Source organism: Chiloscyllium punctatum, chromosome 12 (genome assembly GCF_047496795.1).
Source record: "Chiloscyllium punctatum isolate Juve2018m chromosome 12, sChiPun1.3, whole genome shotgun sequence".
Lineage (NCBI taxonomy): Eukaryota > Metazoa > Chordata > Chondrichthyes > Orectolobiformes > Hemiscylliidae > Chiloscyllium > Chiloscyllium punctatum.
The window spans coordinates 9854076-9876726 of record NC_092750.1 but is presented as its reverse complement, the minus strand read 5'-3'; the positions used below and the strand labels follow the sequence as shown (position 1 = coordinate 9876726).

Sequence of the window (22651 nt, the reverse complement as noted above, 5' to 3'; positions counted from 1 at the left end):
GCAAATAAACTCATTAAATTGTTTGGTCTTGTCCAATATAGTATGAGTATCCTTTGAAGCTCAATAAATTCTAATAATCTAATGCAGAACTTCATTTTTTCAGTATTAATTATTTTAATTATTATTTGAGATTCTTAAAAGCAGAATTTATTTTTGGTTTTCTTCTTTCTCGCTGTCTTAATCCAATTTTTCATTCTGTTTCTTCATTTTGCTTTCTGTATTTGATTGGACAGTGAATTAAATATTCAAACTGACACTTCCTGTTCAGATTCTGAATGTTTCTCATTCTCATGCGATTTGATTGGATATCCAGCTGCTTACCTCATATCTCATGGGTGACATGGTCACACAGTGGTTAGCACTGCTGCCTCACAGCACCATGGACCTGGGTTCAATTCCAACCTCGGGCGACTGTCCGTGTGGAGTTTGCAAATTTTACCCGTGTCTGCGTGGATTTCCTCCAGCTGCTCTGGTTTCCTCCCACAGTCCAAAAATGTGCAGGTCAGGTGAATTGGCCATTTTAAATTGCCCATTGTGTTCAGGGATGTTTAGGTTAGGTGCATTAGTCAGGGGTAAATGTAGGGTAAGGGGATGGGTCTGGGTGGGTTACTCTTCAGAGGGTCAGTGTGGACAAGTTGGGCCAAATGGCTATTTCCACACTGTAGGGATTCTATGATTCAGTCAGATTGTCATTAGGTCAGTTGACTGGTCTATGTCAAAGGGTGATGCTAACAGCATGGATTCAGTGTCCACACCAACAGAGGTTACTATGAAGAACTCTCCTTCTCAACCCCATCCCTTGCCTGAGGTGTGGTGATCCCCAGGTTCAATCACCACCACCATGTGTGTCTCTCTCTAATCAGAGAGCAGCCTGGTTGGCCCAAGGTGATTGTGGGATACAGGGGATTCCTTTATCTGAATGATTAAGCAATAGGGTGGTGGGGACCAGGTAAATGCTTTCAATTAAATAGGTCAGCTTAATATCCTGAGAGCAGAGTTTTGTTTTTTTTTTGGAAAATATAAGCCTGATTTGTTGCAGGTATCTCAGACTGTCAGGGAAAGAATGAGGGAGACAGGTGAATGTAACAGTGAAGGAGTTATTCATCAAGGGGGGTAATTAACGGGACATCTTGTTTTTATGTTTTGATGGACAGGGAGACAGAGGTCAGCCGGGGGAGACTGGTTTGCCGGGATCCCGGGTAAGTGATTGCTACCAACCCTTATAATCCTTTTATCAGGAAGTTACCGTGCTCAGATTTGTAAAAATTCACTTCGGCAACTCGCCAAGTCTTCTTCAAGAGCGTCCCATGACACAGAGCTCAGCGGAGGCACACGCCGTCCTGATTTCCGCTGTTCCTTCGCTGTTGTTCTGTTGACATCAAGGAACTGCTTTCCTAAGACATTGTCGATGCCTCTGCACATCACGGACTGCAATGGTTGAAGAAGGTGGCTCATCATAGCTTTCCCCAGGATATTGCCTTGTTGCATCTCCTGAACGAATCGGTAAATGGAAGTCTTTCGATCAAATGTTCAGGTCAAGTGGTGAACTTGGGCTCGCAATTGAGGCATTATCCTTGGGACATGGATACAGCCAGCTGTGACAAATGGGAGGAGAAGTCTCTATAGCTTAATGTCAAAGTGTTCCCTACTTCCCCCCAGAAGAAAAGTGCGTTATTTGGAGCTCTACCCCATACCAATGACCCCCTAGTAGGACCCTCTCTCCATACCAAATCTCCATAGTCCAACAGACCCGACAGCACCAGAGCTCAGCAGTGGATACTGATGGAACTGCAGGCGGGTCCATGCAGAGAATCCCACGGATTCCACATCCCTGTTGGGAGAGCTTTGGGTTTGTGGAAGGGACAGGTGTGGGAGGGAATGTTGGTTCGTGGATATTTAGCAAGGGGGGAATAGGGGTTTTAGAGAACGAGTAGGAAGGAATGAGTGCTATTTTCTCAGGGGGGGTGGGGGGGTGGTGGAGGTGACCATCAGTGGGCACCAAGCCCCACAGAGGGAGATTCTATCCTTCACGCAGTTTTAAGCACCTTCAAGTCAAAGACACCACTGTCACCTGGTTGGCCATGCTAACCACGTGTTGGCAACGGCAGCGTATTATTCAAAGCTCTTACGCTTTTGAGATTATTAACCATCTTAATTGACATTTGATTAAAAACTGAAAGAACTGCTGATGCTGTAAATCAGAAACAAAAACAGAAATTGCTGGAAAAGCGCAGGTCTGACAGCATCTGTGGAGAGAAATCGGAGTTAACATTTTTAATCGAGCGACCCTTCCTCAGTACAGATGGTAGCGAGGAAAATGTCAATTTATATGCAGGAGATTGAGTCGGGGTGGGGGGGGAAGGAGTTAACGATAGGTGGGAATAGCGCCCAAAGAAGTAGAAGAGCAGTTGCACAGACTTAGGAATGGATAATGTTCTGGTTAGGAGGGTGAACAGCTACTAATGGGGACTGTTAGTGGCCAGCAGTGGATTGTGTAATAGCATAAAAATGTGTTGCTGGCAAAGCGCAGCAGGTCAGGCAGCATCCAAAGAGAAGGAGAATCGACGTTTCGGGCATAAGCCCTTCTTCTCCTTGGATGCTGCCTGACCTGATGCGCTTTTCCAGCAACACATTTTTAAGCTCTGATCCCCAGCATCTGCAGTCCTCACTTTTTCCATTGTGTAATAGCAGACTATGTGATAACAAGCAAAAACAGAAGTTGCTGGAAGAGCTCACAGGTTGGCAGCATCTGTGGAGAGAAATCGGAGTTAACAGCTCAGGTCCGGTGACCCTTCCTCAGAGGACGCGAAACACTAACTCTGATTTCTCTCCACAGATGCTGCCAGACCTGCTGAGCTTTTTCCAGCAATTTCTGTTCATTCTTTGTATTGTATATAATGGCAGGCTGCTGATGTCAGCACCTGCCCACCCTGAATATTACAGGCCTCAGCTCGACAGTGGGCAGTCACCCTTCTTATATTCCCCAACCAAAAAATATAGCTGATCGGGGCATGTAATTTCCAGGTCAGTATCTCCTACTGCACTTCAGTTGTTTTGCTAATGTCACTTCTCTGAGGCAACTCAACAACTTTTATGATAGCGAGTTTTGAGAAGATTTGTAGCTCAGATTGAGGTTCCGGATGTAGATTTGCTCACTGAGCTGGCAAGTCCATTTTCAGATGTTTTGTCACCATACTAGGTAACAACTTCTGTGAGCCTCTGGACAAAGCACTGCTGATGATTCCTGCTTTCTATTTATATGTTTGGGTTGGTGATGTCATTTCCTGTGGTGATATCACCATAGGAAATGACATCACCACAAGAAATGACATCACCAACCCAAACATGTAAATAGAAAGCAGGAATCATCAGCAGTACTTTGTCCAGAGGCTCACAGAAGATGTTACCTACTACAGTGACACAACGTCTGAAAATGAACCTTCCAGCTCAGCGAGCAAACCTGCATCCAGAACCTTTTATGATGTTAAATAGAAGTAGTTGTTGTTATTGCTGCACCATTTGCTGTGCCTTGGGTGATGGTTGACTACAAAGGCATGGTGTCCAACATTACAGCGAGGCAGACGCTGACTATATCAAAGTTGAGAGTGTGGTGCTGGAAAGACACAGCAGGTCAGAAGCATCCAACTATTTCAAAGCAAGTGAAGGAATAGGGCCAGACTGTCTGTCTGCCCTTCTAATGGGTCTCCCAGGTTGTTAATTAATTGGCAAAATAGACGAGTCCTGACGGTGTTATTTACTTTTTACAGGGAGAAAGGGGACCTCCGGGACCATCGGGGCTTAAGGTAAGTGAGCCTCGTCAGCTGATTGATTAATTGATTTCGTATCACGTGTACCAGAGTACAGTGAAAAGCTTTGTTAATGAGCAGTACATAGTAAGCAAGAATGTAGACATCAAAAGAGTCTGAGACAGAGGCATTGCACAGGGAGTGCGCTAAGCCAGGTCAATGTTAGCAAGATCAGGCTAGAGAGTCCATTCATCAGTCTAATAAGGGATAAGATGTGGAGGTGCTGGTGTTGGACGGGGGGTAGACAAAGTCAGAAGTCAAGATTAGAGTGGTGCTGGAAAAGCACAGCAGGTCAGGCAGCATCCGAGGAGCCAGGAAAATCGATGTTTGGGGCAAAAGCCCTTCATCAGGAAACGTCGATTTTCCTGCTCCTCGGATGCTGCCTGACCTGCTTTGCTTTTCCAGCACCACTCTAATCTTGACTCTAATCTCCAACATTTGCAGTACCCACTTCTGCAAAGTCAGAAGTCATACCGCACCTGATTATAGTCCAACATTTAAACTCCTGCATGCTCTGAAAGCTTGTAATTTTAAATAAACCTGATGGACTATTACCAGCTGGGGGCAATGCTGCCTCTGAGATGATTTGATGGGATCTCATGGAATCCTATAAAATTCAGAGAGGTCTAGACAAGTTAAGCACAGGAAGGATGTTCTGATGACCAGGAAGTCCCAAACTGGATGGGGGGGTGGTGGTTACACTCTGAGGATACGGTCCAAAATGAACAGAAGTATCTTCACCCAGAGAGTGGGCAGCCTTTGGAGTTAAAAACGGGGTAAAAACAATGACTGCAGATGCTGGAAACCAGATTCTGGATTAGTGATGCTGGAAGAGCATAGCAGTTCAGGCAGCATCCAAGGAGCAGCGAAAGCGACGTTTCGGGCAAAAGCCCTTCATGATTCCTGATGAAGGGCTTTTGCCCGAAATGTCGATTTCGCTGCTCCTTGGATGCTGCCTGAACTGCTATGCTCTTCCAGCACCACTAATCCAGCCTTTGGAGTTCCCTGCCACAGAAAGCAGTTGAGGCCGAAACATTGAATATTTTCAAGAATGAGTTAGAAACAATTCATAGGGTTAAAGGGGTCAAAGGTCATGGGGAGAGAACAGGAAGAGGGTATTGATGATCAGCCGTGATCAAATTGAATGAGGAAGCAGGCTCAGAGGGCTGAATGGCCTCCTTTCTGCTATTTTATACGTTTCTGATGAGGAACTGGAGGCGGCCATTCAGCCTCTCGAGTCTGCTCCGCCATTTAATAAGATCATGGCTGCTCCAATTGTGGTCTCAATTCCACTTTTCCTGTTCCCTCCCGACACATGTACAACACACAACCCCAAAACTCCTGAGTTCCTTGTCAATTCAGAATTGGTCTGATTCACCATTGAATATATTAGATGAGTTAGCCTCCACCAGTCTCTGCAGGGAAAGAGATTTCCACAGCGTAACCACCGTCTCAGAGATGATGCTTCTCCTCATCTGAATAATCTACTCCATGCTGTGATTGCTTCTTGTGTCTGATGTCGGACTTTTGGTCCATTATTTAATGCTATCAACACCTGATTGATTCTTTCAGAATTTTAAGAGAGTTTACATCTTGCCTGGTCATGTGTGCATTTCCTAATTTAAGAGTCTAAGAATATCCAAAGGTAATGAAAAGCATTGAAGGGATGATGGGATTGTATTTGTACTGAACCAACTGTCCAGAGGCCAAGGCTAATGTTTTGTGAATATGGGTTCGGATCCAACCATAGCAGCCGATGGGATTTAAATCCAGTGAATAAGTGTGGAATATTGAGCCAGTCTTAACAATGATGGCTGTGACAACTGTTATTGATTGTTGTAAAATCCAATCTGGTTCACTAATGCCCTTAAATGAAGGAATTCTGCTGTCCTTATCTAGTCTATCCTGCACGTGACTCCATCTCCACATCATGCATTTGGTATTAACTACTCTCTGAAATGGCCTTGATAGCTGTTCAGTTCGAGGCTCACTTGGGGGTGCGCAGTAAATGCTGAGCTTGCAAGCAAAACTGAAGTCTTGTGAGCAAATAAGAGGAAACAAAATCACTCTCTTTCTTTTTCTCCTTTCTTTCACTCTCTTATTCCCTTTATGTTTCCTTTCTGTTGTTCTACGTTACCCCTTTTCCTTTCCATCATCCCATTACTTCCTGTTTCTTTTGCCCTTCTCTCTCCATCTGTTTTTAATGAGCTTTTCCACTTTCCTGCTCTCTATCTGATGGTAGGGGAAACTGCGCGTTGTGGACTCAATCTCCGTGTTTCGCTACTGAGAAGTTAAATTCAGAATCTATGCACCTTCAAGCGTGTATTGTTGCTTCATTTTCAACTGATGAGTGTCAGTGAGTACGGGAACAGATCCAGGCAGTGAGTGAAGGCACAAATCGATAGGGTGAACCGTTAACAGTCTGAGTCATGCTGCGTTTTATTTAACCACCTCCAAAGTGTCTCAGGGAACCATCTGTTTCTGATACACGGTTCCCTTTATTGAGCCACAACTCCAGCAGTATTCACTAATGCACAGAGGACAGGTGGTTGTACGGAGACCCAGTCTATTATAGAGAAAATGAGGACTGCAGATGCTGGAGATCAGAGTCAAAAGGTGTGGCGCTGGAAAAGCACAGCAGGTCAGGCCGCATCCGAGGAGCTGGAGAATCGAAGTTTCGAGAATAAACTCTAACATTCCTCATGAAGGGCTGACGCTCGAAACGTCAACTCTCCTGCTCCTCAGATGCTCCCTGACCAGCTGTGCTTTTCCACCACCATACTTTTTGACTGTCAAATTCATCCAGTCCACTCATTTCGTTTAGGGGAGGAAATCTGCCGTCCTTACCTGGTCTGGCCTACATGTGACTCCAGACCCTCAGCAATGTGGTTGACTCTTAACTGCCCTCTGAAATGACCCAGCAAGGCAATCAGTTCATGGAAATAAATTCTGACCTTGCCCATGGAAGAGTTTGGAAAAACCCTGATTCTTACCTTAATGATTGAGATAGCGTTGTAATCCAGCCAGAATCTCAGTTATGATTGAATGTTTCTGTTACTAGGGAGATCAAGGGCTGATCGGACCACCTGGTGTTCCGGGATCAATTGTGAGTATTGTCTCATTCTCATCTTTCCTTTGATTGGTGAGTAGTCAAGGAGTATTGTTTCAAATAGCAACAAGAACAGAAAGATTAGGAACTGGATATAAATACTCTTACTGTAAGAGCAGCCCAAGAGGCAGCGAATTCTGTGAAAGTAATCACCTTCTGGCTTCCAGTGCTCGTACTGTCCATGAGGCACAAGTCAGGAGTATGATGGAATACTCCCCACTTGGCTGGGTGGGTGCAACTCCAACAATACTCAACTAGCTCCACGTCCACCATCCAGAAGGACAAGGGCAGCAGGTACATGGGAAAACCACCAACTCCAAGTTCCCCTCTAAGCCACTTACCATCCTGACTTGGAAAGATATAAGCATTCCTTCTGTGTAGATGTAGACACACCAACAATGTCATTATCCTGGAATTCCTTCGTGAATGGCATTGTCAGTGTGTATCCATCTACACAGAAGGCAATTTGCCATTATCTTCTCTGGGGTAATTAGGGACGGGCAATAAATGCCGGGCATGATAGGAATGTGACAATTTCTTCTAGAAATAAAGTGTTATATGAGAAATCAGTGCTGAAGTGATTCCAAATTGCAGGGGCTGGTGTTCCCACATACCTGCTTCCCTTGTCTTTGAGGTGATTGTGGGTTCGGAAGATGCTCTCCAAGCAGCATTAGTGATTTTCCACCTCATTGGAGAGTGGTACTTCTGGGATAAGGGTTGTCATTGTCTCCCTTGGGAATACTTCCTGGTGAGCATGTTTATTTCCATCGACCAAGATTTGAGGAAATTCTCTCTGAGGAGGTTCCATCGAAGTTCTGCTGATTTGGAGCGAGAGTCACTCCTCTTGGCCAGCCGTTTTCCGGAACAATCGCAATCTCCTGTCACACGGTGGGCAGTTCTCCGGTGTCCTGCCTGAGTTGCAAATGTGCATGTTTTTATTTACAAGAAACCACCCCACAAGATTTACAAGAATACTGTTGTGTGGCAACCCCATTCATTCCTAGGGAACTACAATACAACCTCAATTATCCGAACATCAATTTTCCGTATTTTGGATGATTCGAACAAGATTTCAATCTCCCATAAAAATGGCATTAGGCAACTCCACATTCTGTTATTAGTTAACCGGCATTATGGAGCATTTTCCCAGAAAAGCCGAGAAATGTTCCGATAACCAGCACTCTCAAAATACCGCTTGTTTCCGGTTATCCGAACAATCGGTTATCCGAACGAAATACTCCCCGCTCATAATCGAGGCTCTACTGTATTGAACTTGCGCTGGCTTTACATTTGAACCAGACCCAAGCCCTCCCTAGCTGCTCCCCCAAGAACAACCTCCCTCCCAGATTGGCACAGGCATTAACGTACCCTCTCTCCACATCCAATCACAACCTTCCCAATACCCAACATTTGCCCGCAGACACCAAATCCCCCTGCCTGACCCGACCAGCCCTCCCAAAACTTGACCCACCCTTCCCTCTCACTCACTGACCCACCCCCTCACACAGCTGGCACTCAATGCCAGCCATTCTGCACCCTCACCCACTGACCTTACACCTATACCATCTCCCAGTAATCATCAAATTGACTTTGGGATCTCGAAACAGTTTACTTACTGGAATGTGGTGCTATTCCTGCAAACCAGGCCTTGGCTTCTGCAAGCATTCACTCCAATGCAGCCTTGCATGGTTTTGCTAGATTGCATCACTTAAGATGGGTCTAGCATTGGAATTGGGCACCTTTCATTCTGCAAATTGACAACGAGGTAGTTTTCTGTCTTACTTGGAAGACTAAGGCTATTTTCATCTGTGCTCATTCCTCTACACTATTACGGACAGGAATGCTTGCTGAAGAAATACCACGTGTAGTAATTCTGTCATTTTACTTCCTTTATAGGGATTGTCAGGTACAAGTGGCCCCAGAGGTGAAAAGGTGAGAATGTTATTCCTCCGGATAGGAAATCATTTGGCCTGTTGATTTTTCACTGATGGTGAGATCCACGTCCAACTCAAAACGCCTCCAGGTCACGTCAATCCCTCTTCCTCTGGTACACTGAACTTTCAGTGTTTCTTGAAGAAAACAGTCTTCCAGTGTTTTTGTTCAAGAGTAATTTGACTTTCATATTCCGTGTTTATTTGATCTCTCTCCCTGTAAACTCTCAGAAATGGTGGGGTTTCAGGGGTTGACTCCAGAGACAGCGCCATCTTTGGTGAGATGTGGTTGGAGAGGCTGCTGATTCGAGGACAGGGTAGCTCATTTCCGCCTGTAGCAACCTGTGATGTAGTTTCCAATCCAAGACATGTTTCCCCGAGAAATCTACCTTCTTCGTCCTGCTAAAAGACAAAACAGGCATCACTAACATTGTCTCTCAAGCTCAAGTGGGGAGGCAATCCTTGCAATTAATGCATCACTGTTTAGTATCATGGATACTCTTTCCCCTAGATACTGTATGCTAGCTCAGGAGGTAGTATTCTCTCCACTAAAATAAAACATTGTTGATGTATTCCTGAAAATTTAGCCTGTTGCATTGGTGGAGTGCTGCACTGTCAGTGGTGCTCTCTTTTGGATGGAGCCTTAAATCGATGCATCTCAATTGGATGTAACAGCCTTGTGTTGCTGTTCAGGACTCCTGATTAACATTTATCCCTCAGCAAACATGACAGACAGGTTAATAGAGCAAGGAACTGCAGATACTGGAAATTGGAACTAAAAACAGAAATTGCTGCAGAAACTCAGCAGATCTGGTAGCATCTGTGAAGAGAAAACAGAGTTAACGTTCTTCAGCAACTGTTCTTGAAGGGTCAGTTCTGAAGAAAGGTCACTGGACTTGAAATGTTAACTCTGCTTTCTCTCCACAGATGCTGCCAGACCTGCTGAATTTCTACAGTAATTTCTAACCTTGTTTATTAAGCAAGTTACACGGGGTCCCTGATTTAAGAACATCTGACTGATGAACACTCATGCGTACAAATGAGATCCCTATTATTTTAACTTGAAGGTTCCGTCTTGCAAATGTTTGACTGTGCTGACGAACGGATATTTTAACTACTGTATTGTGTTCGACTTGCATACAGATCAACTTCCAAACGCAGTCAGGAGCGCAAATCTTTTGTAATCCAGGAACCTCCTGTATCTGGTCATTATCACATTGCTGTTTGTGGGATCTTGCTATGCGCAAATTAGCTGTCACAATTCCTACGTTACCACAGTGATTGTAATGGTGGTGTTAACAGTGAATGTTACACTTCACTGATTGTAAAAATGCTTTGCAGCATCCTAAACTCATGAAAGGTGCTATAAAAATTCCTTCTTTGTCCAAGCATTTTTGACAATTCAGTGTTAAACTTTGCAAAAATCTTCATAAAAAGGCTATCCTTTATTCCCACCCCACTTCCCAATTTTAATTGCACATATTGAATCCATTACATTATCTTCATATATTTCAGTCTTTGCAGTACACCTTCAATAGCTGGTGAGTGATTTACTGCAGCTAACCCCCTTGTTGTCAGTCACCTTTTGTCACTTTATAGTTGCTTGTATCTCTGTGTGATTGTGTTGTCGTTGGTTTCTGTGTTCACAAGAAGTTCTCACTGTGTTTCTTTAAACAGGGAAACGAGGGGCGACAAGGAGAACCAGGGCGTTCTGTAAGTATCATGGAACTGCAGGAAAACCAAACAACACAGAGAGGCCACTCTACCCATTATGCCTGTGCCAACCCTTTGAAAGAGCTGTTGAACTCGACCCATCTCCTTCTCCTGCTGTACAGCACTTTTTTTTTCCCCTTCAAATATTAATCAAACATTTCTTTTTGATGTTACTGATGAATCTGCTTGCTTTACCCTTTCTTGCCGCGTGTTCCAGATTGGATCAACTGTATTCAGAATATTATGAGCAATTCTGGGACCTGTGGAGGGGGTTCCTGAGGAGTTTTACATGAATGATCCTGACACTGAATGATCCTGACACTGAAGGGTTTGTCATAAGGGGACTGGTTAAGGACTGTGGGTCTGCACTCGATAAGAGTTCGGAAAGATGAGGGGGATCTGATTGAACCTTACAGAATACCGAGAGGCCTGGATAGAGTGGACATAGAGAAGATGTTTCCACTAGTAGCAGAGACTAGGACCTGAGGGCTCAGCTTCAGAGTGAAGTAATGACTGAGATGTGGAGGGGTTCCATTAGCCAGAGGGTTGTGAATCTACTGGAACTCATTGTCACGGAGGGGTTGGAAGCCAGGTCATTGAGTGTACTTAAGACAGAGATAGATAAGTTTTTGGTTAGTAAGGGGATCAAAGGTTACAGGGGAGAAGACAGGAGAATGGAATTGAGAAACATATCAGCCATGATCGAATGGCAGAGCAGACTTAATGGGCCGAATGGCCTGATTCTGCTCCTCTCATCTTATGGTCTAATGCTGTTGAAGCAAAAGTGCTCCTGAGCTCTCGCTTTTTTAACAATGATCATAGAGTCTTTTCCATTCAGCTTCTCTTAATATATAACATTTGTAAAACTGAGGCATTAATATATAACATTTGTAAACTGAGGCATTAAAGGATACATGAGCTTTGATTAAAGATGTATTTATGTGTCAGATGGAGCAAGGCTTTGTACCACTCTCCTGATTGATACCATCCAGTGGAAGCCGACTTCATTTTGACATTTGACGATGTTTCTGTCCCACTGTTCAAGGTTCTTTTCCTACGATGAAGAATTAGAAATGGAAATCGCTGATATTCCAATTGTGGTACTTCAAAACTTGAGAATGACTGACAGAATGAGGGATAAGTGAAACATGCTGTAGAAGCTTTTCAACTTGCACTCATCAGGACATCATCGCAAGAATGCCAAATTTTTAAGGGAATAACAATTTATATTGCAATGAGGAACTGGTGCTGATTAGCACGTTCTCTCAGATTGCTCGCGGCATTGTTGCAGAGAATGCAGCAGGGGCATTTTGTCCCCCAGGCTTTTGTTTCATTGAAAAAAGTTTGAATGTCTTCCTGATTTGTAGCTACTATTTAATTGAAAAATGCAGATCCAATTTTCATATGCAGGAAACCGCAATCTGTAGTTTCCAATAGCCTGGGAGTAGGAGAGGTCAGTGAAGTGTCAGAATCTGAATTTCATACCCACTTTGTATTTCCAAAGATTTCTGTTTGTATGTCGATGTTTTTCCTCATTGACTTTTCTCCTCTTCCGTAAAACTGCCTGAAGCTATCGGTAATTTGATCTGATGAGTTTCCTGAGGTCGCAAAGCTTCAAATCTCATCGCAATAAATGCATGGACTCCGGCACCATAAATCTAAACTGCTGAAAATCTCCAGCAGAAACTGTTGGAAGTCCAGCATCTGCAGGACGGCCAACATCTGGGAAGATAAAAGGTTTGGAAGTGTTAGGGTTAACTCTATAGAGAACAAAGGATTGCTCTGGGAATGCTAACTTGTGAATTCTCTGTTACACTGCCAACAAATAACTTTGGGCTGTGTTCCCATTAAGTGTTGACAGATAACAAGTACTGAGAACACTTTATTTCGGGGAATATCAGTGTTTTTAATTTAGTAATGGGATGTGAGTGTTACTGGCTAGACCAACATTTATTACCCATTTCCCGTTGTCCTTAAAATAAGATGCAAGTTGTCAGCTCATGGTGCTGTCATTTAAAAATGTTTAACTCCAGGTCTAATGTGAATTTTCTTTTGAAAGACAATCTGATTAAAAACAGTTGCTATTCAAATAGTCATCTGGTACAGAACTTGGGAATAGAACATAGAACAGGGCAGCACAGGAACAGGCCCTTCGGCCCACCATGCCTGTGCTGACCATTATGCTATTCTAAACTAATTCCACCTGCCTGCACATGGTCCATATCCCTCTATTCCCTGCCTGTTCACATGTCTGTCTAAATGCCTCTTCGACATTGCTATCAAACTAAATTCCAAATTTTAATTGAATTCAAATTTCACCCCCTGTCAAGCCAGAATTTGAAGCCACATCTCCAGAACATTCACTTGAGGTTCTGGATGATTAATCCAGCGACATGATCACTCCACCAACACCCCACCAGACTGGCTGAAAAAAAAGAGAGGCGCTTAGAAACATTTCACCTTGCACTCATCAGGACACTATCACAAGAAAGCCAAATTTCCAAGGGGACAGCAATTTGTAGCACATGAGGAAAGGGTTGGTTGGCATGTTCTCTCAGACTAGTCATGGCACTGCTGCAAAGATTGCCTCTGGGAAATTTTGTCCTCCAAGCCTTTGTTTAATTTAAAAAAGTTTAAATGTCTGCTCATTTGTAGCTGAAGAATGGTGGTCCACTTTTCATGTGTAGAAAACTACAATCCCTGATTTCCAACAGTCTTCCATTCGAAATTGTTCCAGTGATGTCTTTTAACTTACTCAAGGGATGCAAGTATTACAGGCTAGGCCAACATTTATTGTCTTTAGTAAGTTTTAAGAAGATTTGTAGCTCAGGTTGTAGCTCTGGATGTAGGTTTGTTCAGTGAGCTGGAAGGTTTGTTTTCAGATGTTTCATCACCAGGTAACATAATCAGTGAGCCTCTGAATGAAGCATTGGTGGTGTAGCCCACTTTCTATTTGTGTGTTTGGGTTTCCTTGGGTTGCTGGTGTCATTTCCTGTGGTAACAGCATTTCCTATGGTGATGTCATTTCCTGTTCATTTTCTCACGGGGTGGTAAATGTGATCCAAGTCAATGTGTTTGTGATAGAGTTCTGGTTGGAATGCCATGCTTCTAGGAATTCTTGTGCATGTCTCTGTTTGGCTTGTCCTAGGATGGATGTGTTGTCCCAGTCAAAATGGTGTCCTTCCTCATCTGTATGTAAGGATATTAGTGAGAGTGGGTCATGTCTCTCTCTAATTGCCTTCTCCTCTTCCCATCTCTCTCATTCTCCAAGCTCAACATCAAAATTATGTAGGTGAATAGCCAAGGAATTTTACCCAGAGAAGAGGAGTGCAAAACTAGAAGGAATACATTTAGGGTGCAAGAGAAAAGATTTGAAAGGGACCTAAGGGGGCAACTTTTTTACACAGAGGGTGGTGTGTGTATGGAATGAGTTGCCAGAGGAAGTGGTGGAGGCTGGTACAATTACAACATTTTAAAGGCATCTGGATGGGTATTTGAATAGGAAGGGTTTAGAGGGATATGGGCCAAGTGCTGGCAAATGGGACGAGATCAGTCTCAGATACCTGGTCAGCATAGACAAGTTGGAATGAAGGGTCTGTTTCCATGCTATACATCTCTATGACTATGACTCTGTATTACATGAACAAGTGACCATGAAATTTACGCCCAGTTCGATTGGATCTAATTTGAATTATTTAAACAAGAATTGTGTGTGATTGTGTAACGTTTATGATCGCTGGGTCCTGGTGTACTCCATACTTGACCTCAACCTCGCCAATCTGCCAACTGCAGATACATCTGTCCAGGATTGTGTCGGTAAGAGTGACCACCGCATGGCCCTTGTGGAGACAAAGCCCTACCTTCTCGTTGAAGATACGCTCCCTTTGTTGTATCGTCGTGTTAAATGGGACAGACTTTGAACAAATCTAGTAACTCCTCACTGGGCATCCATGAGGTGCTGTGGGCTGTCAACAGCAGCAGAATTGTACTCCAGCACAATCCATAGCCAGGCATATCCTCCAGCACTCAGTTATTACCATCAAACTAGGGGATCAACCTTGGTTCAGTAGAGAGTGGGCACGCCAGGAGCAGCACCGGGCAGACCTGAAGATAAGATGGCAACCTGGTGAAGCCATCAAACAGGACTACTTGCATGTCAAACAGCTAAGTGAACCCTCAATCAACGGATCAGATTGAAACTCTGCAGTCCTATCACATCCAGTCATGAATGGTGGTGGGAGATCCCAGAGGATGTGGTAGAGGCTGGCACAATTGCAACATTTAAGATGGGTATATGAATAGGAAGAGTTTGGAGGGATATGGGCCGGATGCTGGCAGGTGGGACTAGATTGGGTTGGAATATCTGGTCGGCATGGACGGGTTGGACCGAAGGGTCTGTTTCCATGCTGTACATCTCTATGACTCACTGGTGAAGATGGCATCTACAAGACACAAGTCAGGAGTGTGATGGAATCCTCCCCACTTGCCTGATGGGTGCAGCTCTAACAACACTCATCCAGGACAAAGCAGCCCACTTGTTTGGCATTCACATCCTCAAACAACAAGGTGCACTGCAGATGTTCATCAAAGATCCTCAGACAGTATCTACCAAGGTTACGACCACTTCCATCGAGAAGGACAAAGGCAGCAGAACATCACCACCTTCAAGTTCCTCTCCAACTCACTCACCATCCTGACTTGGAAATGTATCACCATTCCTTCACTGTCTTTGTAGTGATGCCCTGGAACTCCCTCCCTTGGCTGGACTGCCATGGTTCAAGAAGACATCATCAACTTCCCAAAGGGGCAATGAGGGTTGCTCAATAAATGGTTCGGCCTAGTCAGCTACACCTACATTCCATGAACGCATTAAGAAAATTGGTTATTGCACTGTCTCTTATAGTGATATTTTCCTGATATTATACATGAGACCTGAAACATAATGTATGCTTTCTCCCTCTGACCCATTACATCCACAGTGTTGCCAAGCATTGATAGCTTATCCCCCAATGCACTGAGATTTAGAAACTTTCATGTCCCTATCACTCCATCCTCCTTGGAGAAATGGCTTCTACAGTGTAGCCTTTCTGTGCATCCATCTGTTTTGTCCCAACGTCTGGAACTCTCTCTGAAACGTTTGCTGTATTCACTTAGAATGATAGAATCCCAATAAAGGTGGAAGCAGGCTATTCAGCCCAATGAGTCCACACTGATCCGCTGAAGATCATCCCACCCAGACCCACACCCCCACCCTAATCCTGTAACCCCACATCTCCCATAGCTAACCCACATTGCCTGCACATCCCTGGACACAATGGATAATTTAGCCCAGCCAGTCCACCTAACCTACACATCTTTGGACGGTGGGAGGAACCTGGAGGAACCCACACAGACACTAGGAGAACGTACAAACTCCAAATAGACATTACACCCTCAGGTGACTGTGTGTGTGGACTTTGGACGTTCTCCCCAGTGCCTGTGGGTTTCCTCCGGATGCTCCGGTTTCTTCCCACAGTCCAAAGATGCGTGCACTTCTCTGCCGAATCTTTCAGAAACCTTCTCAAAGGCATTCAATCTCATTGATGAAGTTTTAGTTGGACTGTACTCACTGTTCCATTGCTTGATTTCTCATAGAATCCTAACTGTGTGGAAATAGTCCATTCAGCCCAACAATTCCACACTGACCCTCTGAAGAGCATACTGCCCAGGCCCAGTCCATCCCTGTAACTCTGCATTTCCCATAGCTAATGCATCTAACGTACACTATGGGCAATTTAGAATGGCAAATCCACCTAACCTGTTCCGGTTTCCTCCCACCGTCCAAAGATGTGCAGTTCAGGTGAATTGGCAATAGTGTTATGGTATATCAGTCAGAGGGACATGCATCTGGGTGGGGTACTCTTCACAAAGTTGGTGTGGGCTTGATGGGCCAAAGGGCCTGTTTCCACACTGTAGGGGAAATCAATCTTTGGACTGTGGGGGAAACAAGAGCATCCGGAGGAAACCATGCAGACCCGGGGAGAATGTGCAAGTTCCACACAGACAGTCGCCTGAGGCTGGAATCGAACCTGGGTCTCTGGCGCTATGAGGCACCTGTGCTAACCACTAAGCCGCCTTGCCGTTCTTCCGACACACATTTTATTTCCTTGACTCCTATTCCTTCCCCCTCCCTGCCATGCAGGGAAAATAATTATTGGTGAAAATTGTAGCCAAATGTTGCAAAAGGCACATTGCATTCTTAATTTCTAATCATTCCAATTCTCTTGTTGGACTACAGATCACTGGCCCACCAGGAAGCAAAGGTGACCAGGTAAGTGCACCCTGTCCTTTCTACATCTGGTCTTCTCTGGTATCTTCTGTCATCTGCTGTATTAAACCACAATCCCTTATTTTGTTGGGAATCATTTTGTTGAATGCTGTACTTCATGCCAAGTATATTTTGATCTTTACTCCAGGGTGAGCGTGGACCACCAGGAATCCCAGGGGAGAAGGGAGCAAAGGGCAATCCGGCAGAGAAAGGCAATAAGGTGAGGCAGATATGATAGAAATGACAGGAGGGTGGATCCTCTCTGCATTTTAAACAGAGTGCCGATGAAGAAGGTTGTGGTTTGCTAATCACTGCTTATTTTGAGCAAGTTTTGAGAAGATTTGTAGCTCAGGTTGAGATTCTGAATGTAGATTTTCTCACTGAGCTGTAAGGTACTCTTATAAGGTGCTGCTTATTTCTCTAGTTCTACACTGCAGTGATCTTCATTATAGAGTCTTCTGTTTTGGAAAACTGTCCAAAAACTCAGTAGGACTGGTTGCTCCGAGTGTAGAGACTGGAGAGCCTAAATCCTTGCTACAAGGAATTATTGTTGGGTGGTTTTTAAAATTCATTCACTGGCTAGGCCAGCATTTATTGCCCAGAAGGCAATTAAGAGTCAGCCACATGGCTGTGGGTCTGGAGTCACTTGTAAGCCAGACCAGGTAAGGTAAGGATAGCAGTTTCCTTTCCTAAAGAACATGGGTGAATGAGATTGGTTTTTCCAACAAGTATCAATAGTTTCATGATCATCATCATCATAGCAGGATTTGAACCCCGCTCCCCAGAACATTACTTGGGTGACACAGTGGCTCAGTGGTTATTTCTGCTGCCTCCCATCACCAGGCACTTGGGTTTGATTCCACCTTCAGGCGGTGGTCTATGTTGTGTTTACACATTCTCTCCATGTCTGTGTGGGTTACCTCCCACAATTCAAAGATGTGCAGCCCAGGTGGCTTGGCCATGCTAAATTACCCAAATGTCCAGGGATGTGCATGTTAGGTGGATTAGCTACTGAAAATGCAAGTTTGCAGGAATGGGGTGGGTCTGGGTGGGATGCTCTTTGGAGGGTTGGTGTGGACTCAATGGGCTGAATCTGGATTAGTGGTGCTGGAAGAGCACAGCAGTTCAGGCAGCATCCAAGGTGCAGCGAAATCGACGTTTCAGGCAAAATCCCTTCATCAGAAATAAAGGCAGTGAGTCTGAAGCGTGGAGAGATAAGCTAGAGGAGGGTGGGGGTGGGGAGAAAGTAGCATAGAGTACAATGGGTGAGTGGGGGAGGGGATGAAGGTGATAGGTCAGGGAGGAGAGGGTGGAGCGGATAGGTGGAAAAGGCGATAGGCAGGTAGGACAAGTCCCGAAAAGTCATAGGGACAGTGCTGAGCTGGAGAGTGTGGCCCTCAGCTGAGGCAGGGCTGACTGTCGAGAGGTTAGGTGCCGGCGCATTGCTGCAAGCGTGGAACAGAGGATCTTGAAGGAGAACTGTTGCTGGTGTTTTTGAATCTGTAGTCTGTACTGTTTGTCCTGTTCGGGTCCAAACTCTGCTGGTTTAAAGGTGGTCCGGAGTCCGTGTGGGATGAGTTGGTTATGGAGGCAGGCACTGAGGAAGCAAATGTGACTGTGGTAGCGAGTTTGTTTCAACCATGTCGTGAACTGCTGTGCTCTTTCAGCACCACTAATCCAGAATCTGGTTTCCAGCATCTGCAGTGATTGTTTTTACCTCAATGGGCTGAATAGCCTGCTTCCACACTGTGGGAATTGCATTCTATGAATCTGGATTAATAGTCTAGTGATACTAACATTAGGCCATTGCCTCTCATGCATGGCCATTACTGTGGGTCACCCACTCAGTATGAACGAGACACACATTGCCAATTGCTTGCATGGAGTAGTTCAGGTTTTCTTCAGTCGTACCTTGTATTAAGTTGCTCAAGTAGACATGGCGGATTCAGACAGTATGAGCTGGGAGTGGACATTTCCATGCTAATTTCTGGAACTCTTAAGGCCATAAAATCACAGCAGTTCAGGCAGCATCTGAGGAGCAGTAAAATCGACGTTTCGGGCAAAAGCCCTTCATGCTAATTCCCTACTTCTCGTGCTGGTGGTTCTTGATGTTTTGAGTTCTCTAATATCTGAAGTTCCCTATTTTTCACTCCAAGAATTTGGCTTTAATTTGTTCAAAAGTTGCACCAGGAAACAAATATTATGCAATACCTGAGGTCCAAAATGTTGGATTCACTGCTGTCGGTGTTATCTCAGTCGTGGAATCAGTGAATGTGAGGAATATTGGATTAGCCATGATCCTATTGAATGACATGGAGGTGCTGGTGTTGGCCTGGGGGTGGACAAAGTCAGAAGTCACATGACACCAGGTTGTAGTCTAACTGGTTTATTTGAAATCACGAGCTTTTGGAGCACTGCCCCTTCATCAGGTGCTAAAGGATTGTGATTTCAAACAAACCTGTTGCACTATAACCTGGAATCTTATGACTTCTGACCTGATCCTGTTGAATGGCACAGCAGACTTGAGGGGCTGAATGGCCTACTCCTGTTCCTATTTCTGATGATTTTATGATGTTAAGAGTTCCATTCAATGTGAAGACAGTTTTGATGGGCTCCAGGGGACCAGTGACAGTGAAGGAACAGCGATATGTTTCCAAGTCAGGATGGTGAGTGGCTTGGAGGGGAACTTGCAAGGGGTGGTGTTTCCATGTATCTGCTGCCCTTGTCCTCCTAGATGGAAGTGGCTGTGGGTTTGAAAGGTACTTTGCTGTGGTCTGGTCTACATGTGACTCCAAACCCAATGTGGTTGAGTCTTAACTGCCTCAATACTGGCTGAGCAAGCCACTTAAGGGCAATTAGGGATAAAAGCCAAATGCTGGCCTTGCACAGATATCCAAATTGTATTAAGAAAATACAACTGGGGACAACAGTTTCTTACTTTTGTCGGGAATAATTCACAGTTTTTACATTTTATTTGACAGGGCGAGACTGGATATGGTATCCCAGGGCAACCAGGGCCCAAAGGCGATCCAGGTGAAAGGGTGAGTTTTAATCTTCCCTTTTAAAAATAAGTAACCATGGAATTGTACAGCAATGAATGAGGTCTTTCTGCCCATCTGCCTGTGCCAGCTCTTTGAAGAACCTGTAGAAGACATTGGTTTGACTACTCCTTCCTGTCGGAAAGATGTTGTGAAACGTGAAAGAGTTCAGAAAAGATTTACAAGGATGTTGACAGGGTCAGAGGATTTGAGCTATAGGGAGAGGCTGAACAGGCTGGGGCTATTTTCCCTGGAGCGTCAGAGGCTGAGGGGTGACCTTTATAGGGGTTTATAAAATCATGAGGGGCATGGATAGGATAAACAGGCAAGGTCTTTTCCCTGAGTCAGGGTGTCCAAAACTAGAGAGCACAGGTTTAGGGTGAGAGGGGAAAGATATAGAAAGGACCTAAGGGGTAACTTTTTCATGCAGAGGGTGGTGTGTGTATGGAATGAGCTGCCAGAGGAAGTGGTGGAGGCTGGTACAATTGCAACATTTAAAAGGCATCTGGATGGGTATATGAATAAGAAGGGTTTAGAAGGATAAGGGCCAGGTGCTGGCAAATGGGACTCGATTAGTTTAGGATATCTGATCGGCATTGACAAAGGGTCTATTTAGACCATAAGACCATAAGCCATAGGAGTGGAAGTGAGGCTATTCAGCCCATCGAGTCCACTGATGGGCATTTCAACTCCACTTACCCGCATTCTCCCCATAGCCCTTAATTCCTCGAGACAACAAGAATCTATCAATCTCTGCCTTGAAGACATTTAGCGTCCCGGCCTCCACTGCACTCTGCGGCAATGAATTCCACAGGCCCACCACTCTCTGGCTGAAGAAATGTCTCCGCATTTCTGTTCTGAATTGACCCCCTTTAGTTCTAAGACTGTGCCCACGGGTCCTAGTCTCCTCACCTAACGGAAACAATTTCCTAGTGTCCACCCTCTCCAAGCCATGTATTATCTTGTGAGTTTCTACTAGATCTCCCCTTAATCTTCTAAACTCCAATGAATACAATCCCTGGATCCTCAGCCGTTCCTCATATGTTAGACCTACCATTCCAGGGATCATCTGTGTGAATCTCTGCCGGACACGCTCCAGTGCCAGTATGTCCTTCCTGAGGTGTGGGGACCAAAACTGGACACAGTACTCCAAATGGGGCCTAACCAGAGCTTTATAAAGTCTCAGTAGCACAACGATGCTTTTATATTCCAACCCTCTTGAGATAAATGACAACATTGCATTTGCTTTCTTAATCACGGACTCAACCTGCATGTTGACCTTTAGAGAATCTTCGACTAGCACTCCCAGATCCCTTTGTACTTTGGCTTTACGAATTTTCTCACCGTTTAGAAAATAGTCCATGCTTGTATTCTTTTTTCCAAAGTGCAAGACCTCGCATTTGCTCACATGGAATTCCATCAGCCATTTCCTGGACCACTCTCCCAAACTGTCTAGATTCTTCTGCAGCCTCCCCACTCTCTCAGTACTACCTGCCTGTCCACCTAACTTTGTATCATCGGCAAACATCGCTAGAATTCCCCCAGTCACTTCATCCAGATCATTAATATATAACGTGAACAGTTGCGGCCCAAACACTGAACCCTGCGGGACACCACTCGTCACCGGCTGCCATTCCGAAAAAGAACCTTTTATCCCGACTCTCTGCCTTCTGTCAGACAGCCAATCCTCAATCCATCCCAGTAGCTCACCTCGAACACCATGGGCCCTCACCTTACTCAGCAGCCTCCCGTGTGGCACCTTATCAAAGGCCTTTTGGAAGTCTAGATATACCACATCAACTGGGTTTCCCTGGTCTAACCTACTTGTCACCTCTTCAAAGAATTGCAACAGGCTGGTCAGGCACGACCTCCCCTTACTAAATCCATGTTGTACAGCTCTATGACTCTAAGTTAGGTAAAGAAGGGTGAACACTGTCCCCACTAGTATACCATGCCTTATATCAGCCTTTTCTTGTTAACAGATGTAACAAAATAAAATATACAAATTGCCTTTTATTGAAAGAGTTGGACTGATGTTTCCATGCTGTACAACTCTTTAACTCTGAGGATCTGTAACCATTTGCGTAATCCTTCTTCTAATTTTATTTACCAATCTTTTTTTTTAAATCAAGTTCTCTTCCAATTTCTTATTGAAGATTGAATTTCCTTTCCCTACCCATTAAGGCAATCGATTAAAAATCACAGCAACATCCTGAGGAAAGCAATTCTCCTCTTGTTTCAACCTGTGTCCTTCCGGTTACTAACATTCCTGCTCCTGGAATCTGTTTCTAATTCTCCAGTTTCATCAAGACCCTTCATCATTTGAACACATTGATTAGATTTTGAACATCTCGATTAAATGCACTTCACTCCCATCCTTATTGAACTTCCTTTTCGGCTTTAGAATCCCGATGTTGGGCCCAAAAAGCAGGCCTCAAGCTCACACTGCTGTGCTGGAATAGTTAGGTGCTGGTTCTTGACTAGATTCTAGATCTCTATGACACTCACCAGCAAACGGATCCATTGACAAACTAAAAACAAAAAATGCTGGAGGTGACAGCACATCAGGCAGCATCCATGGAGAGAGAGCAAACTAACGTTTCGAGTTCAGATGACTCTTCATCAGAGCTGACGTGAAGGGTGGAAGGGGCAGCATTTATGCAATAGTAGGAGAGGGATGGAGTGCTAGAGAGAAAAAAGTGTTGATAGTTCAGATTAAGTGATTAGAACGACAAATCTACTGGAGG

At 44.6% G+C, this 22651-nt stretch overlaps 1 protein-coding gene across 3 annotated transcripts in view; it reads left to right on the top strand.

Annotated features, from left to right (window-relative positions):
• Nucleotides 1-22651, top strand: part of col7a1 (collagen, type VII, alpha 1) — a 436569-nt gene that overhangs the window by 222495 nt on the left and 191423 nt on the right. For all 3 annotated transcript variants that reach the window (XM_072581827.1, XM_072581825.1, XM_072581826.1), the window contains exons 46-53: nucleotides 1155-1199; nucleotides 3768-3803; nucleotides 6868-6912; nucleotides 8812-8847; nucleotides 10524-10559; nucleotides 16837-16869; nucleotides 17015-17086; nucleotides 19848-19907. In XM_072581827.1, coding sequence (XP_072437928.1) covers nucleotides 1155-1199; nucleotides 3768-3803; nucleotides 6868-6912; nucleotides 8812-8847; nucleotides 10524-10559; nucleotides 16837-16869; nucleotides 17015-17086; nucleotides 19848-19907 — 363 coding nt within the window. The remainder of the gene's footprint in view (nucleotides 1-1154; nucleotides 1200-3767; nucleotides 3804-6867; nucleotides 6913-8811; nucleotides 8848-10523; nucleotides 10560-16836; nucleotides 16870-17014; nucleotides 17087-19847; nucleotides 19908-22651) is intronic.